The sequence below is a fragment of the Rattus norvegicus genome, chromosome 10 (assembly GCF_036323735.1).
Source record: "Rattus norvegicus strain BN/NHsdMcwi chromosome 10, GRCr8, whole genome shotgun sequence".
Taxonomy (NCBI): Eukaryota; Metazoa; Chordata; class Mammalia; order Rodentia; family Muridae; genus Rattus; species Rattus norvegicus.
This window is the reverse complement of record NC_086028.1, coordinates 39600426-39622830: the sequence shown is the minus strand read 5'-3', so window position 1 is coordinate 39622830 and position 22405 is coordinate 39600426. Positions and strand designations below refer to the sequence as shown.

General features: G+C 50.3%; 2 protein-coding genes across 5 annotated transcripts in view; one reads left to right on the top strand and one right to left on the bottom strand.

Moving 5' to 3' along the window:
• The window catches only part of Anxa6 (annexin A6), a 55078-nt gene extending 34353 nt beyond the window's left edge, over positions 1-20725 (top strand). For 2 of the 4 annotated variants that reach the window (XM_039086912.2, XM_006246341.5), the window contains exons 14-25: positions 1073-1151; positions 3185-3266; positions 4684-4778; positions 4998-5111; positions 5203-5293; positions 6898-6977; positions 7526-7579; positions 12902-12995; positions 13951-14046; positions 15730-15788; positions 17249-17371; positions 20169-20573. In XM_039086912.2, coding sequence (XP_038942840.1) covers positions 1073-1151; positions 3185-3266; positions 4684-4778; positions 4998-5111; positions 5203-5293; positions 6898-6977; positions 7526-7579; positions 12902-12995; positions 13951-14046; positions 15730-15788; positions 17249-17371; positions 20169-20228 — 1027 coding nt within the window. In that variant the 3' untranslated portion in view covers positions 20229-20573. Of the gene's footprint in view, positions 1-1072; positions 1152-3184; positions 3267-4683; positions 4779-4997; positions 5112-5202; positions 5294-6897; positions 6978-7525; positions 7580-12072; positions 12091-12901; positions 12996-13950; positions 14047-15729; positions 15789-17248; positions 17372-20168 lie in introns of all 4 variants that reach the window. The other 2 variants (NM_024156.2, XM_006246340.5) reach the window with 2 other exon arrangements.
• On the bottom strand, positions 17892-20169 carry LOC100362400 (60S ribosomal protein L13-like). The gene has a single exon (XM_039087201.2). The coding sequence runs from the start codon at positions 18603-18605 to the stop codon at positions 18048-18050; it is 558 nt and encodes a 185-aa protein (XP_038943129.1). The 5' UTR covers positions 18606-20169; the 3' UTR covers positions 17892-18047.
• Positions 20726-22405: the final 1680 nt, after the last annotated feature.

Below are 22405 nucleotides of genomic sequence, written 5' to 3'. Positions count from 1 at the left end.
GAGCCAGGAGAAGTCTGGAAAACTTATCTCTAAGAAAGCCTAAGGATGAGAATTGGCCCACTCCTCCCCGTGACTGCCATGCCGTTCTGTGGAGAGCTTGGGAAAGAAAGGAGGTGGCAGGTGAGATACAGGGACCCTTCCGGGAATATTAAACTAGGTGACTATGCCATGACACAGCCAAATTTATACAGAGGACATTGCAGGTTCTTAGACTCCCTTCTCCAGGGCTCAAAGGCCAGTTAAAGAAGGGACAAAAGAGCTTCCCATTGACTACGCTTACTGCCAGAGGCCAGAAATCTCACCACACACACTGGCCTCTCACATGTCCAGGTGGCCTTGCAAAAAGTGGTAAAAGAATGAAGCAGCCATATCCCGCCCTTGTCTTATTTGAAACGGGATTTGGACAGGAGTCACCCATGCTGTAAGGAACAAAGGAGAGGTTGAGGGACTGTCTTTCTTGGTCCTGGACCAACAAGGCTGCTAGGGAAAGCCCTGCATAGATTGGAGGGAGCTTAACAGAAGACAAGAATCATAGCACTAGGAGCTGGAGAGATGGCTCAGAGGTTAAGAGCACTGACTGCTCTTCCAGAGGTCCTGAGTTCAAATCCCAACAACCACATGGTGGCTCACAACCATCTGTAATGGGATCCAATGCTTCTGGTGTGTCTGAGGACAGCGACAGTGTACTCATAAATAAATAAATCCTTTAAAAAAAAAAAAAGAATCATAGCAGTAGAAGGTCCTCAGACAAACTCATGGTACAGAAGAAACAAAGCCAGACAGGTGTGTGGTGGTGGTGGGGTATGTGTTACGGTACACGAATTGGGGTGCACATTGTTGCCTTACCAAGTGTTCCTGTTTGTCTTTATGTTAGAATGTGTGTTGATGTCTCACCCTGTTTGGAGTGTGTGTGTGTGTGTGTGTGTGTGTGTGTGTGTGTGTGTGTGTGTGTGGTGTGTGTGTGTTGGCTACTGTATGTGTGTATTCAGCATAAGAGTGTGCTCAAGCGTGGGGTGTAGCCCATGATGACATTCCCTTCCCTCCCGTCCTTTCCCGAACCCCTCCGTTCCAGTGCCGCTGGCCAGTTCTTCCCGGAGGCAGCACAGGTGGCCTATCAGATGTGGGAACTTAGTGCAGTGTCCCGAGTCGAGGTCAGACCCTCCCCACTTCCTGCTTGACCTCCTAATCACTGGCTTCCCCTTCTGCTTGCATCTTTCCGCTGTGCTGGTTGGCCCCCAGCTGCCCTCTGGTGGCCAACTGGAGCTGAGGCGTCTTACATCTGAAGCTTCCACATCCCTGCACTGGTTCTAACAGCCCAGGGAGTGTTCTGCCTGCTCTCTACTAACAAGGCTTCCTCCAGTGAGCCCTGACTGGTTCCATGAGGACCTCTGCATCCTGGGCCTGGCAGCTGGGCTTTGCACACTGAGAGCAGAGAGGGCACCCCTGCTACTGTTTACTGCGTTACTGCAGGATTCAGGGGTTTATTCCTGAGCACTGTCATGCCTGGGGAGTCCACACAGGACAGGACCAAAGGTTTCACAGAGGCTCCTGGCAAACTACTCTAGATACTGCTGGGTCCTCACCTTCCCCCTCGGCCTCTATGTCTGAACCTTTCAAATGAGGCGGTTAGACGTGGCAGTCCTGGTTGGTCTAAGGCTCTTGAGCTCTGAAGTTCTATTCTACCCTAAATTCGAAGGCAAAGGCTGGCACTGCGGGAGGTCTCAGGTTATATGAGGAATGAGCTGGGCTTGGCCAATGGAAGCGCCTCCCACAGTGTTGAGTAAAACCCAGTTCCACCAGCCTTTCCGATAAGTGAGGATAAATGGGCTTGTCGCCACGTCTGTGCTCCACGAGGTGCCTGCCCTCTTACACAGAGAGCCCAGGGAGCTGGCCAAAAGTTCAGTGCCTTTGGCAAGCCATGGCCTCTTAAATTTGGTGACCTTTAACTTAAGTGGGGGCTGGCATTACGTTCATTTTTATGAACGATCATCTGTTAATGACATAGGATAATTTTTTTTCTAACTTGTGGTAGTATATAAAGTATAAAATTATTTTTATTGCAAAGCTAGGGAGATAGCTCAATAGCTTTTGATTTAATTGCCAACGCTGGCGGGGGGGGGATTCACCTATTTCTTAAATTGATAAGTATTTCTTAAATGTCTGTTATATGTCAGGGACCTGTTAGCACAAGAGGATATATAAATATATACAGAAGGTTAGGCACGGTGGTGCCTGGTTTTAAACCCAGCACTCAGGAGGCAGAGGCAGACAGAGCTCAATAAGTTCGAGCCCAGCTGGTTAAGGGCACTGACTGCTCTTCCAGAGGTCCTGAGTTCAATTCCCAGCAACCACATACATGGTGGCTCACAACCATCTGTAGTGGGATCCTTGTGCCCTCTTCTGGTGTACAGGCATATATTCAGGCAGGACACCATGCATATATAATAAACAAATAAATCTTTAAGAAATTATTGCCTTTTATGAGTATTTAAATGCACTTCAAAATAGATCTATCAGAAGGTGTTGCTCAGAATGGCAAGCATCCCTCTCCTGACTACTCTAAAGAAAGTTGTTTAAGCAAAGGTTGGTCATGATGACGGCCTTTCATCCCAGCATTCAAGGAGGCAGAGGCAGGCAGATCTCTGGGCTTGAGGCTACCCTGGTCCACATAGTGAGTCCCAGGCCAGATAGAGTGACACGGTGAGACCCCTCTCTCCAAACAGAATAAAATAACTGCAAAACCCCAAATTCACTTAAGCAAAATTAAAAAGAAATGGCAGATATGGAGAGAGCAGCATGGACGTCATTGGGTCAGGACTGAAAAACCACTTCTGCTTCTGAGTCTTTTGGCCTCCTTACAGGGAGCCATGGCTACACCAGGCATCGGGGCCCTGGGGCAGGGTGGGTGGGGCTGAGAGGCCCCAGGGGAATGTTCAGCCTTAGGAGCTGGGACAGAGCCAAGTCTGATTGCAGAGGCTGTCCCTTCCCTGTCCAGCACTCACCTGTCCCCAGGCCTGAGACTCTCTGCTCTCTCAGCCCTGGGTGGGCTTTGTCTGCTGTGCCTCCTTCCCCAGGCTGCTTGGGACTCAGTCTGGAAAGCCCTTGGCACTCTGCATGCTCCTGTCTGGACCTGGCTCCCCACGGGTCTCCATTCACCTGCTGAGCCTCTTCCTCCCTCTCACAGCTGAAGGGTACCGTGCGTGCGGCCAACGATTTCAACCCCGATGCTGATGCCAAGGCCCTGCGGAAAGCCATGAAGGGAATTGGTAAGAGTGACAAGAATCAGAAAAGGCCTCTTGGCTGCAGCCAGGCAGGTTTGGCAGTAAGGGGCTGAGTAAGAGGGTCTGGGCTGGGGGGTGGGGGGGGGTGAAGCCTCCAACTAGGCTCTGTGGGATAAGGGGACTCTGTGGGAGCTTCCTCTATCTCAGGTGGGAGGGGAGGCTAGAGGAGGGTCTGGAGTGAGTTTGAAAGGAGTCTTTCCTGAACACTAAGGTGTTTATCCCCCAGCCTCTGAGCAGGACCCTGGTGTAGACGAAAGTACTAGTCATCAAGTCTTGGGTGTTGACTCAGTGTGACTCTGGACAAGTTCCAGTGTGTAAAATAGGGTCCATCGAGGACCCAAGAGCCCCCTGCTGGGGTGACACCACCCCGATGGTTGGGTCCTCCAGGTGGAGTTTGCTGACAATGGAAAGAACCACCATATGATGGTCAGCTACCTGCACCCAACTGAGCCTGTGCTTGGAACACCCTTGCTGGGAAAGAGAATGGGGGTTTGGGTTCTGTTGTCTTTCTTCCTCCCATAAACCCAGCCACAACTCCCAAGGGGTCTTGCTCCTTCTGGGTCTCAGTGAGTTCTCTTCGAGAGAATAATACCTACCTAGCATCTCTATAACTAACTGTGAGACTACAGGGACAAATGCTTTGAGAATTGGATCCCATCAGGCCTTAGTGACACGCACCACTGTTCCTAGCACTGTGGGAGCAGAGGCAGAGGCAGAGGCAGGCAGATCTCTGGTTAGAAGCCAGGTCTACAGAGCGAGTTCCAGGGCAGCCAGGGATACACGAGAGACCCTGTCTCAGAAAAGAGAGAGAGAGGGAAAAAAAGGAAAAGGAAAGAAAGAAAAATTAGATCGTGTGTCAGACCTGAGGTTGGTGGCACTCACCTGACAGGCAGGGGGTGCTGCCCCAAGGCCCTCAGCCAACCTGCTATGCCTAGAGAGACCTGTAAGCCACTGACAGGGAGTTGAAGACAAAGGAAATACAGACACCAGTTGTGCTCAGTTGGAAGGATCCCTTAATAGTTACTCAATCTCACTGGTATTGGAGATGTGGAAACCGAGTCCCAAAAAGCAAAAGAAACCTTCCCTAGGTGGGCAGCCATTGCCAGAGCCAAGACTAGAACTCAGGGTCCCTGATACCCAACCCATTGCTTGCCACCTCAGCTGCCAACCTGGAGCTCACCACCCAGTGCCTGCCACCCTCCCAGTTGTACTTTTATCCCATCCAATCAATGGCGTGACCAAAGAAAGCAAGTAACCCCAGGCACAATGCCCACCGGGGTCAGGAGCACATGGCCTCCAACCAAGGCCTTTATCCTGACGAGGGTTGATGGGAGCTATGGGGGGAGGGGAGGAAGCTGAGCCCCAGAACCTCCTTCAAGGCATGTGGCTTTTGCTGACCCAGGAACCGACGAAGCCACCATCATCGACATCATCACACAGCGCAGCAACGCCCAGCGGCAGCAGATCCGGCAGACCTTCAAATCTCACTTTGGCCGGGTAAGGGTCCTCCCTCCCTAGTCTGGGTCTCACGTGGTCACACTTCCCTAGTGAAGCCCAGCCCGTCACTGCCAGCTCTATATGATTGGGCACCAGGGGCGTCGTGGTAATGAGACTCCCCCACACGCCTGGTTGTAGCATCTTGGAATGTTCTAGCCTTGGCTTACTCAAGTTCTGTGTAGATGTGAGACTGGCATGACCTTGACTCTGCCCTTGCAGGATTTAATGGCCGACCTGAAGTCCGAGATCTCAGGAGACCTGGCAAGGCTGATCCTGGGGCTCATGATGCCACCTGCCCATTACGATGCTAAGCAGCTGAAGAAAGCTATGGAGGTACCGTGCACATACGAGAGGACGGGATGGGGGGATACTGGTACTCGGGGTCAGAACTGGAGCTGACATGTCCTCTGTGTGGACTCCCCAGGGAGCCGGCACAGATGAAAAGGCTCTTATAGAAATCCTGGCCACCCGGACCAATGCTGAAATCCGAGCCATCAATGAGGCCTACAAGGAGGGTGAGTGTGGGAGAGTGGCCGGGCCTTATTTTATGTCTTATAATTCGTGTGTGCATGCACGTGCGTGTAGGTCAAAGGACAACTTGTGGGAGTCAGCTCCTTCTACCACACATGGGTTCCAGGAGTCGAACCAACGTCATCAAGGTTTGGCAGTGAGCACCCTTCCCTGTTGGGCTATCTCATTGGCCCCACTTTGCTTTTTAAGACAGGGTCTCTTGCTAGCCTAGGGGTTGCCAGTGTGGTAAGGCTGGCTGGCCACCAAGCCCCAGTGATTTCTTCTCCACTCATCAGCAGCTCTAGGATTGCAGATGTACACCATCATACCTGTCCATCTTGCTTTGGTTTGAGTTTTAGTTTTTGGTTGTTTTTATTGTTTTGTTTCCCCGGTTTGTTTTGTTTTGAGACAGTGTTTCTCTTTGTAGACCAGGCTGGCCTCAAATCTGGAGATCCACCTGCCTCTGCCTCCCAAGCACTGAGACTAAAGGTGTGCCCTGCCATGCCTGTTCCTGTTGTGTTTTCATGATGTATGTCTGAGGATCCACCTCAGGTCTGAATGCTGGTGTGGCAAGCACTTACTGACTGAGCTGTCTCCCGGCCCTTTCATGAGGCCTTAACAAGCCCCTAGTGTACCCAGCCCAGAATCTAGGGAAAGTTGACTGCCCCAAGAGAACAAAGTTTTGGTGGTAGAAGACAATTTAGATAGAATTTGGGCAGAAGAGAGAGCATTTAGCCTGCTGATGAGAGGGAGGGTGGCTTCATGGGGCCAGGGCCTGAACAGTTGCACAGATCCTCCCTCAGAAGGGCCTCCCTGCCTACTTATGCCCTACACTAGTGTTCTCTTGAACCTCTTAAGCTTTAATCAAGCAGTCCTGTGTTTTCGTTCTGAAGCACCATGGTTTCTGGTCAGATCTGGGGACAGTTTCCCTCTTGCAGAGCTCTGAGACAACAGGCATTTTAAGTGGGTGAGGGGGAGTAGTAAGGTCCCAGATATATTTTGGGGTCCAGTGACTGCTGTGAAGGACAGATGGATGGGAGAGAGAAGGAAGGCAGGGAGGTTCTGTTGGAAGATGTTGAGGGCTGGGGCTGTAACTCTAGATCCCTGTCTAGCATGCACAAGATCCTGGCTTCAGTCCTCAACAGGGCAACAAAACAAATGGGTGATTAATGGGAGACGGAGATGGGGAGCTGATGCAGGGGTCTGGAGGTGCAGGGGAGGGAGTTGGTACCAGTATCAGATGCCTCCTGAGATCAGCAGAAAGATAGCCGGATGCCCTCAAGAACTGACTGCAAGGGGCTGGAGAGATAGCTTAGCGGTTAAGAGCACTGACTGCTCTTCCAGAGGTCCTGAGTTCAATTCCCAGCAACCACATGGTGGCTCACAACCATCTGTAATGGGATCCAACACCCTCTTCTGGTGTGTCTGAAGATAGCAACAGTGTATTCACATACACGAAGTAAATAAATAAAATCTTAAAAAAAAAAAAAAAGAACTGACTGCAAACTCCTTCATCCCCACCTCTCCTGGAGATGTGGCCTTGGCGCCGGTGTGAATCTCACTCTCACTTCCTCCCAGCCTGCAAGCTACTCATCCTTCTTCCTTTCAGATTATCACAAGTCCCTGGAGGATGCCCTGAGCTCGGACACATCTGGCCACTTCAAAAGGATCCTCATTTCTCTGGCCACAGTGAGTGGGTTCATCGTGCTATGGCCCAGATCATTCAACCACATAATACGAGAGGACTCCCTCCCCCATTCATTTACCTCCTCCAGTCTAACCTCAAATCTCAGTTGTTACTTTTTTGTTGTTGTTCTTTTGTTTTGTTTTGTTTTGTTTTGTTTTGTTTTGTTTTGTTTGAGACAGGGTTTCTCTGTGTATCCCTGACTGTCCTGGAACTCACACTGTAGACCAGGCTATCCTTGAAATCACAGAGATCCTCTTGCCTCTGCCAGCCTGTTGTTCCTCTTTCAAAGTTGGCTTGCTGCCATTTGGTTGGCCAGTATTGTGACATTTTAGGTCTCCTTCATATAGGACAAAGCCACACGACTGACCCTGTCCTATGTGGTTACTGAGTTCCTGTAACCCAGGGGGCCAGATGGCCTTCCCCAGAATTTTTTTCTGTGTTGCAAAAGATGAAAGGGGTGCAGGAAGGTGACTCACCAAGACCCACGGGTGACAGAAGGGTACACATGGGGGAATGTGTGGAGACTGACTTCTCCATGTTCTTCTGACAGGGGAATCGAGAGGAAGGAGGAGAAAACCGGGACCAGGCTCAGGAAGATGCTCAGGTGAGACTCCTGCCCATTTGTACTGGCACTGGCTGTCGGGTGGGGCAGCCTCCTGTCTGGGATGTGGCTAGTTTGAGTGACAGACGCTTAAATCAGCCTCCTCTATCTCCACTCACAGAAGCAAACTGAGTCCTCACGGGTTTTCAGAATATGTTGGGCGAGTAGACCTCACTGGCACATCCCTTTGGATAGTGGGATTCTCCGAACTATAAGCCCATCACAGACCCCCCACACCCCAGGTCAAACTCAAAGCCTAGAATGAGAAATGGAAGTCAGAGAGGGTGACTGATTTCTAAATCACACAGCACATCTTGCCCATGGAGAGGGGAAAAGGCCTGAGAACTAAATGTCTGGGGTTTGTATCTGAAAAGAAAAAAAAAACAAAAACAAAAACGAGACCAAAGAGAGTTAAGTGGAGTGGCCTGGCCAAGTTTAGCAAGCCCCCAAAGGCTGGTGCTGTCGCTAATGTTGATATGTCCCAGGTATCCTGTGCCCAGTGTTGACTAGATACTGCTGATTAGTGACAGGGATCACCAGGGCTCCTGGCTGCCCTGCTTCCTCCCTGCTTCTTACGTTTCTCTGAAGCTGCACTTCGAGGCTGGACAACAACCTCGATTTTGTTTTCCCTGCACTACACTGAGGTCTTCACTACTGTCACCGTGGACCTGAGCCAGGTCTCCTTCTGATGCAAGAGCTCCCCCTGCTGGAGATGAGCGTAGATGCACCCAGCACTAACAAATTCAGACTCGGGGTTGGGGGGGGTCCCAGCTGCTGAACCCCAGGTTTACCAGCAGACATGGCTGAAACACCAGTGTCTAAGCTCAGCAGTGCCTAGGGTACCCTGGCAAAACTGAAATTGGAAAGTTAGGCATGCCCCAGCATTTGGGGATACTGAAGCCAGAAGATCAGGAGCCTAGCCTCGACTCCCTGAGACCCTGTCTCCAAAAGAACAAGAAGAAAAAGACAGCTCCCAAACCCTATTAACAGAGTTTAGAATGTTGCTCTGTGTCCAGCCAGTATTAATGCTATTCTATGTACCATATTGTTTTTCCTGGGGGGAAGAGAGATGCCTTGACCCACTCACAGGGAGAGTTTGTGATTGGCACTCAGTTCTGCCTGACTCTAGTCTGGCTTATGCACTACCTCTAGGACCCAGCATCATCATCGTCTCCCATACAGCTCCTTGCTTAAGAAACTGTGGTCCCATTGCCTAATCTTGTTCTGAAATACATTGTCAGAAGCTTCAGGGTCCCAGTTAACAGGGTATTTTCAACTCTCTCTGAGTTCATTTATGGGAGCTAGCCATGAAGTAACCCCACTGTCATTTACTGAGCCCACATTTCATACACACACACACACACACACACACACACACACACACACACACACACACACGGTGTTTATTTAGTATTCCTGAGCAGCACCATGGTGCAGTAGAAGGCTGATGATCTTAAGATCTACCAGCACCCATCCTGAACCCTGATACCGTCTCTAGAGAATGCTGCTGCTGCTGCCTGGTACCTAGTCTTCCTTGGATGCTCGTGGAGCAGTGGCGGTCCTGGCCCAGCAACTGCTTTGCAAGGGAAGGAGAGAGAGAGAACCAGGGTGGAGGGACTGGAGGGACCATAGCCCTGCACTGACAGAGACTCAGTAGCAGATCCTGATACAGCTGGTTTTCTGGCAACTATCAAGTTTTTGTCTCAAAAGTAACATGTATTCTTTCATGGAAACTTTAGGAAATAGAGAGTTAAAAAAAATCTACCCTTGGTAGTAATCACCTAATATTTGTATATATTCAAATTGAGATATATATATAGTTTGGTGTGTATATATGAATGTGAATATAGGTAGGTAGACAGAAAGACAGACAGTTTATAGCAGTCAAAAACTAAACTTGGCAAAGTAAACCATGCCTGTGATCCCAGCAGAGGCAGAGAAGCAAAAGATTCCATGCAAGTTCAAGGTCAACCTAGTTTGCATAGTGAGTTTCAGGGCTCTGTCAAAGGCTCTACTGAAAGAAAAGAAGAGGGAGGGAGGGGTGATAGGTGAGGGTCAGAGGGAACTGTCAGGAGTCAGTTCTATCCTTCCACCTTAGTAAGGCAGGGTCTCTCCTGTTTCTGACTCAGCGCTGCAACTGGGCTTGCAAGCTTTCTCCAGCTCTCACTGCGGTAGGAATGCTGGGGTTACACAGGTGTGCATTGCTGTGGTAGAAATGCTGGGGTTACACAGGTGTGCACTGCTGTGGTAGAAATGCTGGGGTTACACAGGTCTGCACCACTGCCTGAGCTCTGGGGATCAAACTCAGCAGGTTTTATGGCAAGTGCTTTTTGCCAACTGAGCTATCTCCCCAGCCCGCATTAACCACTCTTCAGTATACACTTTAACGGCACCGTATACCTCCACATTGCACAGCCATCACTACCCAACCCCCCCAGACAGAACTGAAACCCTGAGCCCGTGAATTAGTGACTCTCATTTCCTCTCCCTCTAACCCATAACAGGCACTAGCCTGCTTTCTGTCTCTGAAGTTGCCCCCTCTGTAAACATCTCGTTAGGGGCTTGTCTGCTTATAGCTGACTTACTTCACTTAGCACAACGCTGCCATGATTCAACTAGGTGGTTGAGATCATTTAAAGCCTGGACCCGTAAGCATTGTAACAGGGATCATTGTTATTTGACATTTAAATAAAAATGAAATAAAGTATTTCTACAATGGCGACTATGACTGTAAAGCTCCAGGGTGGGTAAAGGAGCTGTCTAGCTCTGGCCTCAGGCTCACGCTCTTCGGAGGTAGGCACTGGAGAGCCACATTGCCTGTTTATGAACCTCCTGGTGACTAGGAGATAAAGGAAGCAGTGCTATATACAACACATGTGCCCATGTGTACTTACATAAATTATATAGACAGGCTTGATTTTATGATTCAGGGTCTTTCCCACCATCCCAGTATTGGTCAATTTTTTTTAATGTGTGTGATTCTGTGCACATGAGTGCAGTACCGGCAGAAGCCAGAAGAGGGCATCTCATCCCTGGAGCTGGAATAATGGGCAATTGTGAGCCTTCTGGGTGCTGAGAGCCACACTCCAGTCCACTGACAGAGCAGTGCCTACTTTTGTCTACTGAACCATCTTTCCAACACCCTCGATCTTTTCTAAAGCTTCGTAGGACCTTGGGCATAGTGGCACGTTCTGTAATCTCAGAACTCAAAAGGCTGAGGCAAGAGGATTGCTGTGCATTTAAGGCCTACCTGGTCTGCTACTTGGTGAAGCCTTGTCTCCAAAGAGAAAAGGAAGCCAGGTGTGGTGGTGTACACCTGTAATCCCAGCACTTGGGAGGCGGAGGCAGACAGGTCTCTGAGTTTAAGGCCAGCCTGGTCTGTATAGTGAGTTCCAGGACAGCCAGGATGACCATAGTGAGACCCTGTCTCAAAAAATAAATACAGGGTTGGGAATTTAGCTCAGTGGTAGAGCGCTTGCCTAGCAAGCACAAGGCCCTGGGTTCAGTCCCCAGCTCCGAAAAAAAGAAAAAAGAAAAAAAATAAATACATACATACATACATGCATACACACATATACTCTAGGATCTTGGTCTATGCAGGGGAATATAATGTCTGGCGGGCTGCTGGGGGGGAAACTGAGGTACACATGGACTAGCTGAATTTATTCCCAGACATTTTGGGTCAGAGCAACTGGCTCACAAAAGTCCTGGAAACAGGGGTTGGGGATTTAGCTCAGTGGTAGAGCACTTGCCTAGCAAGTGCAAGGCCCTGGGTTCGGTCCCCAGCTCCGAAAAAAAAAGAAAAAAAAAAAAAAAAAAAAAAAAAGTCCTGGCAACAGTGTTCACTGCCCTGGCTGTTCTTTTTTTTTTTTTTTTTTTTTTTTTTTGGAGTGGGGACTGTGCCCTGACTGTTCTTAAAGAGAATGCTTACAGTCCCACCTCTGCTGTGTGCCTGTAACTGCCCACCCCCCCGCCCCCACCCCACCCACCCCCCCGCCCCCACCCCACCCACCCACCCACCCCCCGCCCCCGGCCAGGCCTCAGCTGTCCTTTTCTGTCTGTGACCTGAGGAGCTGAAGAGACAGAGTCCTGCTGACTCTTTACAGAGAATCCATGTCTGTCCCTGTCCCCTTACTGCAAGTCCATAGGCTAGTGTGGGAAGCAGGGGGGCGGCTTTCCTTCTTCCAAATGTCAGACAAAACAGGGCCTGCAGGCTACCCTCGGTTACTGAGTATGAAGGGTGTTGTCATTACCTCTCTGGGGAAAGCCACATTTTAAAATAAATTATTTTCAGGCCTATCTTCCACTCTGAATTCTAGCCCAGAGGTTAGAAAAAGGTGATATCCCTCCCAGTCCTTCATTGTGACCCTGGGGTCTCTTGGGACCTCTGCTGATCTGAGCCAGACCTTGGGGCTCCAGGGTCCTCTGGCCAATCACTCTGGGCTCTGACTCTTGCCTCCCCTTCTCTCCCTCCTCTGTCCCCTCCCCGCTCTCAGGTGGCTGCTGAGATCTTGGTGAGTGTTCTGTTCTTCACAGGGAAGCAACAGCTTCTGAGTCAAGTCTTGCTGTGCTTGGGCCGGGCTGAGTGGGGCAGGATTGGGCAGTGATTGGGGGCTTCCTCACAGCTTCTCTCTCTCCCCTTCAGGGCCTTTTAAGGACCGTGTTAGTTAAAGGGGGGATGGGCAGATGTGGTAGTGCATGATTATAACCCCAGCACTTGGCAAGTAGAGGCAGGAAGATCAGGAGTTCAAGGTCATCCTCGGCATTCATAGGGAGTTTGAGGCCAGCCTGAACAACATGAGAGAGACTCTGTCTCAGAAGGGGCAGGCAGGGGCAAATAAGTGTTTCCTAAGCTTTAGCCATTCATCCCCTCTACCCCGATTTATGCTATATAATTACCAGCTACGGTTGCTGCCTTTAAAGCGACTCATTTTAACTTTATTTTTAAACCCAAAGTGAGCTTCTTAGAGAGAATTTAAATAGGATCATAGCTGGCTAGGAGATCATTTGGAAACCTTTAGGCGGTAGAGTAAATGTGTTTGCCCTTGAAACCGGAGAAAACTGGCTTGGATGTTTTTGCTTGTTCACACACATGTCCATACTCCCCAGAGGGATTCTCTGCTGAGCTCCAGTACTGTCCCTGGGTCCCAAGGGAAAAGGGATGACCACTGTGCTCTAGGGCTGAGGGGAGAAGGATCAACCTCAGTCCCCTTGGGTGGCTGACCTCACCCCAACCTGGCTGTGTGAGCCTCGGCAGAGACAATAAGTACTAACTATGGCCATCTTGTGTCTCCCCCTAAACCCTACCCTAACTGGGCTCTGCAGGAAATAGCAGACACACCCAGTGGAGACAAAACCTCCTTGGAGACTCGATTCATGACCGTCCTGTGCACCCGTAGCTATCCCCACCTGCGCAGAGGTGAGCCTGCTGAACCCCCTACCCCTTCTAGTATGGCAGTGGGAGCCCCAAATATGACCCGAGCCTCTCAACCTTCCATGAAAAGCAGATCAGTCAAGTGTGTAATTCCTTCTCTTCACTCCAGTGGGAGAGTGTTAGGGGACTCCAGAGCTCTGGCCTGTCCTCAGCCAACTCTCTTCCCTTCCTTACCAAAGCAGATGGCACACCTAGCTAGGATAAGGAATGACTAGCCAATGTCACCTCATAAGCATGCAGTGTTAAGGATTCTTAGGCGTGCTGTCATGACCCTTTAGAACAAAGCAGGTGGGTGAGGTGGTGCAGGGCAGGCTACCACAGCGGTGTGCAGTGCCAATCCTGAAGTCCCCTCCCTCTGAGACTTTGTAGTCTCATGTGTACCTGCTCAGTACTTTTCAATATTTGGATGCTAAACACTGGATTGTCTAGATTCCAGTCCCTTACCTATCAGCTGTGTGGCTGAGCGGGTGACTGACTCTCTGCCCCATCCCCTTATCTAAGGATTGGAAGTTTAGTTGTACCTCACATGGTTGCTGGGATACAAAACCCACAATAAACATAAAGTATTCAGTCTGTGCAGAGCATACGGAGCCTCCTAGGAGTCACTTTGATGTCGTATAGTAAGCTGCATCCCAGTCTGTCAGGGAATAAGAGGGAACCCAGACAGCAAGGCCTCCCTGGGTGATCTGAGCATTTCCTTTTATACGTCAGCCTGGGGTAATAGAACTTGCCAAGGGCTGGGGTGACTGGCCAGACCTGGAGGCACTGGTGTGGCCTACTTGGCTCCAAGTCTTATGGCAGCCCTAAGGTCAGAACCTGCCTGTCACCTGAGCCTTACCCAGTGCCCAGCATGTACTGTGGCTGGTTCATGGGGTAGGTCAGGTGACCACCCCCCTCCCCCACAACTGTAGTTCACCTCTCCCTCAATTCTCTTGGCCAGTCTTCCAGGAGTTCATCAAGAAAACCAACTATGACATAGAGCATGTCATCAAGAAGGAGATGTCTGGGGACGTCAAGGACGCATTTGTGGCCATCGGTAATTGGCAGGCACCAGGGGTAGGGGCTGGGGCACTGCCGGGAATGTGGGCAGGTTCACTAAAGGAATGTGGCTTTAGCAGCACCGTCTGCTGCTGTCACTGGGAACTAAATGCTACCTCAGATCGCCTCCCCTGCCAAGGTGTGATTGTGGGGAACAGCCTGAGGACACCTTCAAGGCTATGGAGCCAAGGTGGGAACCCCAGGGATAGGACCAGGACACAGAGAAGGGCAGTGCTCTGCAGTGTGCTTGCATACATATATACCACACATGAGACACACTGTATATGCACACACATGGGACATGTATACCTAGCATGCAAGACGAGTTCATTCCCAGGGTTCACCCTGCATGTATGCACCAGACATAGCTTCATCATGTTCTCCCATACCACAGCCGGTCGCTGAGCTACCTCCTTAGATCTCTTTATTTTTAATTATTTTGTTACATTGTATTATTTATGTTGTGCATGTACACATAAATACATGTGTGCAGGCATGTGCATACCATATCACGCACGTAGAAGTCAGAAGAAAACTTTAGAGAGTTGGTTCTCTCCACTGCGTGGATCTTGGGAATTGAACTCAGGTCCTTAGGTCAACTACCTTAGCCTGCTAAGCTACCTCACCACCTGGAGGTCTTGATTTTGGAAAGATCTCTTTCCCTTTTGGGCCTGGGTTCTCCCTGTGTAAATAGGGATGCATACATAGCTAAGCATATTGTTGCATTGTCTATACCCAATCTTACCAGCAGGAGGCGATAGAAGGCTTTCAGATTCTCTATCGACTGCAAAATGCATGTTGAATCTCAGGAATTCTAAAAACTCGGAGGAACAGTGTTTTAGATTAGATAAATGGAAGAGTTGCCTACAATAGCTCTTTACCACCTACGGTGATGCCAGGGACACCATGGTGATTGGAAGCAGGGGAGAGCTGAGTAGGAACTGTCCCTGGGCAGAACACAAAACCTGCATCAGCTTCTGCATATCTGCAGTGGGACATGAAAACTGGCTTTTCTACCCAGTCGTCAAGTGGCACAGAAGTTGTTACATCCTCACACATGCCACACCCCACTCAGAATGACTCTAGAATCTGAATCTCTATAGTGGAGTCTGTTTTTGGGTTTTCTTGGTTTGCTTTGTTTTTCTGTGTGTGCTTGTGTGTGTGCCTGGGAACCTGTAAAATCCAGAGGAAAGAGTTACGTCCCCTGGAATTGGAGCTATAGGCAGTTGTAGGTGGCCCAAAGTAAGTTCTGGGAACCCAGCTTGGATCCTCCAGAAGAGCAATAAATGCTTTTAACCACTGAGCTATCTCTCCAGACCCTAAAGTTTAGCCATCTTCTCACATGCTCTCAACATGCTCTTAATGCACTCAAAATTGTCAGCCCTGCATCTGGCATCTGTTAGGACTTACATCCCAGTTAAATATTCTGCTGCCCTCAGTCAGCTGCAAGCTCCTTCCTTGCAGGAGAGATCCAGCTCGTGACAGAAAGAGAGGTGGACAGAGGGAGGAGAAAAGGAAGGGGCTTTGTGGAGGAGGCATAATGTGGCACTGCCAAGCGTAAAAGGTTAACAATGACCCTCAGACCCAGTAGATTGGAAGGTTGAGTAGCGAAAGCCCTGCCCAGGGATTGAGCACACCGCCTCTGACCAGATGCCCTGTCTCTCTCTCCTCTCCCCTACAGTTCAGAGTGTCAAGAACAAGCCTCTCTTCTTTGCTGACAAACTGTACAAGTCCATGAAGGTAAGGCACCCGACCTGCTCACAAGCGCTGGCTTCCCCAAACCTACAGGCACAGATGTGCGCCCCCAGACGAGGACCTCAGGCTGCTCTTTACCCCCACTGTGTTTACTGCTTTTGGCCCAAACATAGTCTTTCTCAACCAAGAGTGATTTGTGATAACCAACAGATTTCCAGTTGCCAAAACTTAAAAGAGTATAGATGTTGGCGTCTGGTGGGGGCAAACAGAGATGTCGATACACAAGATACTCTGCACAGGTAGATCCCTCTATCAGTGAATGATCCACCCAGCTGCTTGAGAACTCACAATGTACCAAGCCCTGAGCCTTGTGTCCACCTATCTGACCACAGATGACCCATGGCAGTTCTACAGGCCCATGGTAACCCCCTTACTTCACAGAAGGACAAAGAGTGGTATAGGACAGTTAAACTTGGCCCGTGTCTACACACCCAATAAGTGGCAGAGCTGGAGGGAGAGGAGAGAGGGCCCTGGACAAGTTTCCACAGACTGAATGACAAGAACACAGTCTCTCATGGTTCTAAAAGCAAGGTGCTGGCAAGGCTGGCTCCTTCCCATCCCAGCCCTGCCGTCCCTCTCCTGCCTCCCGGAGGCTGCCAGAAACCCCTCATATGTCTTGGGTTTGGCTGCACCGCTCCAGTCTCTGCCTCTGTGTTCACATGTGTGTCTGTGTCCCTGCGCCCCTTTGAGCCACCGGCAGGTTGAGGGCCCCAATCCAACACTCATTTTAACTCATTACAATGGCATGGCAATTAGCTTTCCATCTCTGTGGTACAATATCTGGGATGGGAAAAAAAATCAACCTAAAAGAGGAAAAGAGGCTCATGGTTTTTAGAGCCTTCAGTTCATGGCCTCCCAATCCATTTCTTGAGCCCGTGGGTGATGCAGAATGCCGTGGCAGTGTGGGCATGGCAGAACACGCCGCTTGCTTCCAGATTGCCTGAACAGAGAGAAGAGGGGGTGAGGGACAGAGTATATCCTCAGACGCTCCACCTCACTCCCCCCAGCTAGGCTTTCGCCTTTACCATTTCCGAGCCATGTCATCAGACTGTATATCCATCAATGCGCCGGCCCATCAAGGACGTCAGAAACCTTAAGCTCTGCCTTCCCAAATCTCTAGCTCGGAACACTGCACTGGGGGCCAAGCCTTCAATGCATGAATATGGGAGGGAGGCTACATCATCCAAACCACAAGGCAAAAACTCCGTTCCCGGGTTACATTCTGAGGTGCCACCTGGATGTGAGGTTTAGCAGGGCCTGCTCAGCCCACACAGTCATCTGTGTCTGCCCAGTCCTCAGTACACGGGGGTGTGGCTTGACACCGGACGACAGTGCCGCCTGGCCTGAGAGGGCAGAAAAGACAGGAAGGTCGACATCGGCCGTAGCATGACCCAGCTCTGCCTTTCATCCCTGCTCCATGCATCTCTCCTTCGTGGCTCTACCAGGGTGCCGGCACGGATGAGAAGACCCTCACCAGGGTGATGGTGTCCCGGAGTGAGATAGACCTGCTCAACATCCGGAGGGAATTCATTGAGAAATATGACAAGTCTCTACACCAAGCCATTGAAGTAAGGAAGGGGCGGCTCGGTGGGCTCTCGGATCATCTGGTCATGCCGAGTAAAGGGAGGAGGCCTGCCTCGTTGGTTCTATGGAAATGCCTTTTATTTTACGTATTTACGTGTTTGCCTACATGAATGTCTGGTGCGTGCCTGGTCCCCACCGAGTTCAGAAGGGAATAGATGCCCCAGCACTGGAGTTACAGGGAGTTGTGAGCTGCCATGTGGGTGCTGGGAACTGAACCTGGGTCCTCTGAGAGAACGGCCAGCGCTCTTCACTGCTGAGCCACCTCATTTCTGGGTTTTGGTTGTTGTGGTTGTTTATTGGTTGGTTTTTTTTTTTGGGGGGGGGGGTGTTGTTTGTTTGTTTGGTGTTTGGTTTTTGATTTTCCAGGACAGGATTTCTCTGTTTAACTCACTCCACAGATCAGACTGGCCTTAAACTGCCTGTGCCTCCTGAGTGCTGGGATTAAAGCCGTGTGCCACCAGCACGCAGCCCCTCCCAGTTCCTTATTTTAAAGCGATTGCCTGGTTTTTACTTTTTTTTTTTTTTTTTTTTTTTTTTTTTTTTTGCTTTATGGAAAATTTATTACAACTCTCCAGCCGCGCATTACTTCTTCTTCTCAACGTCTTGCTCTGCGGCTTCTTTCGCCCTCTTTGCTCGGATGCCGAAGAGCCGGGCATTGGCTCAGGCCATGCGAAGGCTGGCGAAAGCCTTAAAGTTCTTCTCCTCTTCCGTGATGGCTCTGGCCTTCTCCTTTTTGTACACATTCCGGATGGGCATCACAGGTCCTGTTAGCTGCGTGGCCAATTTAAGTTCTTCAGCAGAACTGTCTCCCTTCTTCGGAGCAGAAGGCTTCCTGGGGAAAAGTATGAGCTTGGAGCGGTACTCCTTCAGGCGCTGCACGTTGGCCTGCAGTGACTCCGTGGATTTGTTTCGCCTCCTTGGGTCCACGGAGATGCCGATGGTGCGTGCCATTTTCTTGTGGATACCAGCCACCCTGAGCTCCTCCAGGCTGAAGCCCCTGCCAGCCCGGACCTTGGTGTGGTATCTAACTGTAGGGCACCTCACGATGGGCCTGATGGGACCGGACGCGGGGCGAGGGGCGATGCGGCGCGCTTTCGCCTGCCGGGCCTTGCGTCTGCGGATCTTGCGGGCCGGCTGGTTGAACCACGTGTCCACTCGCTGCTGCCAGTCCTTGTGAAAGTGGGGCTTCAGGATCATGCCATTCCGGCTGGGCGCCATGGCTGCCTCCTGTACAGGAGAACGGCCGAGCGGAAAGGAAAAGATGGTTTTTACTTTTTATTTTCATTTTATGTATGTGGTTGTCTTGCTTTCTTACACCTATGTATGTCAGTGTACCATGTGCATGTCTGGTGCCTGTGAAGGCCAGAGGAGGGAGTCAGATCCCCTGCTACCTTGGTGTGATGGTTCTGAGTTCTGTTAATCGAACCCAGGTAGATCTTCTGCAGTAATAACCATCATTCTTCACTGCCGAGCCATCTCTCCAGCCCCCGGCTTTTACTTTTTTCTAAATTTATTTTCTAAATTATAAGTCTCCAGGCTGGTGAGGGGCTAACAGGTCACCAGCACTAACTGTGGTACCAACCATACTATTTAGTTTGCACAGCACAAAACTGATCTTTTTAAAGAACACAATTCAATATTTATTTTTTCACTTATTGGTAGTGGAGACTGAAACAGCATCCTAAGTTGACACTCTACCACGGAGCTGTAACACCAATGCTTCTTTAGAAAGTTCTTATTTAGCTGGGTGCTGATGGAACATGCCTATAGTCTAAGCACTTTGGGGGCAGAGACGGTTTGAAGCCAGCCTAGGCTACAGAGTGAGTTCCAGGATAGCCAGGCTACATAGAAAAACCCTGTCTTTCTTTTATTTATTTATTTATTTATTTATTTATTTATTTATTTATTTTTCTTCTTTTTTCTTTTTTTCGGAGCTGGGACCGAACCCAGGGCCTTGCGCTTGCTAGGCAAGCGCTCTACCACTGAGCTAAATCCCCAACCAGTCAGTGCTCTTAACCACTGAGCCATATCTCAGCCCAATCCCTAGCCCCTCTTAAAGTTCCTGTTTGTTCTTTTATGTAGAACTCTGAGTTGAAACTATAGCTTCATATGTCCTAAGTGAGCACATGACCACTGGGCTATATTCCCAGCTCAGAATTTTCCAAGTAATCAGGTCACAAAAGTAGAGGTCAGTCGATGTCACCATGACTAATTAGTGAGTTGGAGGCCAACCTGGGCTACGTGAGACCTTGTCTCCAAAACCAAAAAACATCATAAGTCAGAGAAGCTCCTTCTAAATGGGGATACGCCCCTCTGGAGAGAGTCTCGCTTCCCGGTTGACTACAGACAGGCTCTTGTGTCAGAGTAAGTCATGCTTGTTAGCTTTGCAGCTGGTCTGGGCCTTGCTTCAGTGGCTCTCTCCCTGGCAATGGCCATATAACAGTGGACACCAAGGGCCGAGAAAAAAGCCTGACTTCCTAGGGCAAGACGGAGGTCTCCCGTCCTTCTGTGGGAAGCTGCAGGGCTGGCTGAACCTGAGGAGCTGGGATGGTAGATGGGGTCCACACTGCTCCCAAAAGGAAGGGAGGCACTGGTGCCTCGCAGCTCAGCAGGGTCCTGGGGGTCACAGGCATCTGGAGAGCTCTCTCTGGCCTTGATACAGCAGCTGTGTTTGTTGGCGACTGAGATGCTGAGTGTCACGTCTAGGCTGATGGCTACTAGGCTGGGATGCTTAGAGCAGAATTACTATTTTCTCACTCTGCCTTCTCTCTGCCTTGCCAGGGTGACACCTCTGGAGACTTCATGAAGGCTTTGCTGGCGCTCTGTGGTGGAGAAGACTAAAACTCATGGCCTTGGAGGGTCCCCCCTGCCATGCAGTGGCCAACCGCACCAGCCACCGTGACCTGACCAAGCCATTGCTCCAGCTTCAGAGACTAAGGAAGAAGTGAGGGGTGGAGTTGGACTGTGATCCGGCTGGGGTGCTCTCTTGCCATTGAGGGTCCCAGGCGGTCCCTTCTGTTATCCCTCCTGCTCATGGCTAAGTGGCTGGTGAACCACAGCCATATATGCATTCAACCCTGCTCCCCGTCTGCCTCCTCCTCCGCCCACCCTAGCTTCCATCCCTCCACACAATCCCTGCCTGATTTAAGCTTTGTCACATCTCTAAACACACCAAACCTCTGTCTACGAAGTGAGTGACGTGTATGCTTTGGAGGGTGGGCTGTGGTACCTGGTGCCAGGCATGCATTCTGGGATAGCGGAGATGATGAATTAATTTGATAGAGAGGTGATCTCCCCGGCCGTCACCATTCAATCTGATAAAAGTACCGAGCTCGGAATTTCCACGTCCAGGTTTCGTTTTGTATCTATGACATCCTTGGCCTCAGACCTTGGGCCCATCCCTTCCTTATACCCAGTTTTGTTATCTACAAAAACAAGACACCAAAAAATAGCTTGGCTTCCCTTCTAACACTGGCCTTCTAGACTGAGTGGGCAGCTCAACCCCTTGAAACTTTTTTGTTCTTTTGAAAGAGAAGAAACAGGGGTAGGGAGATAGTTCACTTAAGCAAGTTCTGTAAAAGCATGAGGACCTGAACTCAATCTCCAGAACCCATACAGGCCAGTCATGGTGGCACGCACCTTTAATCCCAGACTAAGGAGAGAGGGAAGCAAGCAGATCTCTGTGAGTTCAAGGCCAGCTTGGTCTATATACTGAGTTCGGGCCAGGCAGGGATCTGTGACAAGATCCTATGTGAGAGCAAACATACAAAACCAAAAAACTATGTATTTATGATCCCAGCGCTGGGAAGATGGAGGCCGGAGGACCTATGGGGCTCACTGGCCAGCCAGGCTAAATCAATGAGTTCCCGGTTCCGTGCAGAACTCCGACTGTGTGTCACCTAAATTTCCCTTTAAGGCCAAGTGTTTCACCTGCTTGTGAGTGAGTTCTGTCTTCACCACCTCCTCTTCTAGGGAACCTGCCTCAAGCCTGGGAAGTCCTAGCCTCCCTGTGGCTCAGGTTCCCCAGGTTCTGCCTCTGCCTCTGCCTCTGCCTCTGCCTCTGCCTCTGCCTCTGCCTCTGCCCTCTGCCTCTGCCCTCTGCCTCTGCCCTCTGCCCTCTGCCCTCTGCCCTCTGCCTCTGCCTCTGCCTCTGCCTCTGCCTCTGCCCCTGCCCCTGAGTGGTAGACTGCTGGCACGGACCACCAACTCCCACAAACTGTACTTGGACTTCCTGTTTGTATTGCTCTGCAATTGGATCTGAGATTTTCCAGAGCCTGTGATGGGAGGCTGTCCACTGGGCAGAGGGCTCAGCCCCGCCCCACAGAGGCCCCGCCCCTCTGAGGCCCCGTCCCTTCTGATGGTCCTGCTCCCTCAGATGGTCCATCCAGGTTATTGTACTTAGGGTGTTGACAGTAGAAGCTATCCATGTAGGCAGTTAGGAGATTCTGGGTCTGGTCATTCCTTTACTGGGGGACCTTGCAGCTCTTTTTCACTGACTTCACTGGGCCTCATTTCCCCCTTTGTATAGAGAAGGGTTGGATGTGATGGATGAGAGGAGGCCCCACAAGCTAATCACAAAAAAACCTGTGGGAATCAGGAATGAAAACAGCCAAGCCTGGTGTTTAGGTTGAGGAAGGCACATTTCTGACCCCTCTGCATTCATTTCTTCTTCTTCCTCCCCTCCCCACCCCCATGAAGTGAATGGCCCTTCACTGATTGCTCATGGAGGGAGGGAGGTTTCAGGGTTTATAGGCTGAGGTCACTGGGACAGAAATGGGGGTTTGCTTCCAGAAGACCTGAAATGTCAGGATTTTTCTTAGCTTCCAGGAAAGTCTGTAAGGCTGGTGGAGTGGAGGAGCTATCCTTGTGCTTAGAGAACAAGCCATGCTTTTTCTTCCTTCCTTTTTTTCTCTTTTGAATCTGGGTCTCATGATGTAACCCAGGCTGACCTTGAACTTACTATGGAGACAGAGATAAGCTGATCCTCCTGCCTCTGCTTCTGAGTGGTGGGTTGCAGG

Excerpts from the sequence above, each read along its gene's own strand:
- LOC100362400 (XM_039087201.2), bottom strand. The coding sequence starts at position 18,605 with ATGGCGCCCAGCCGGAATGGCATGATCCTGAAGCCCCACTTTCACAAG.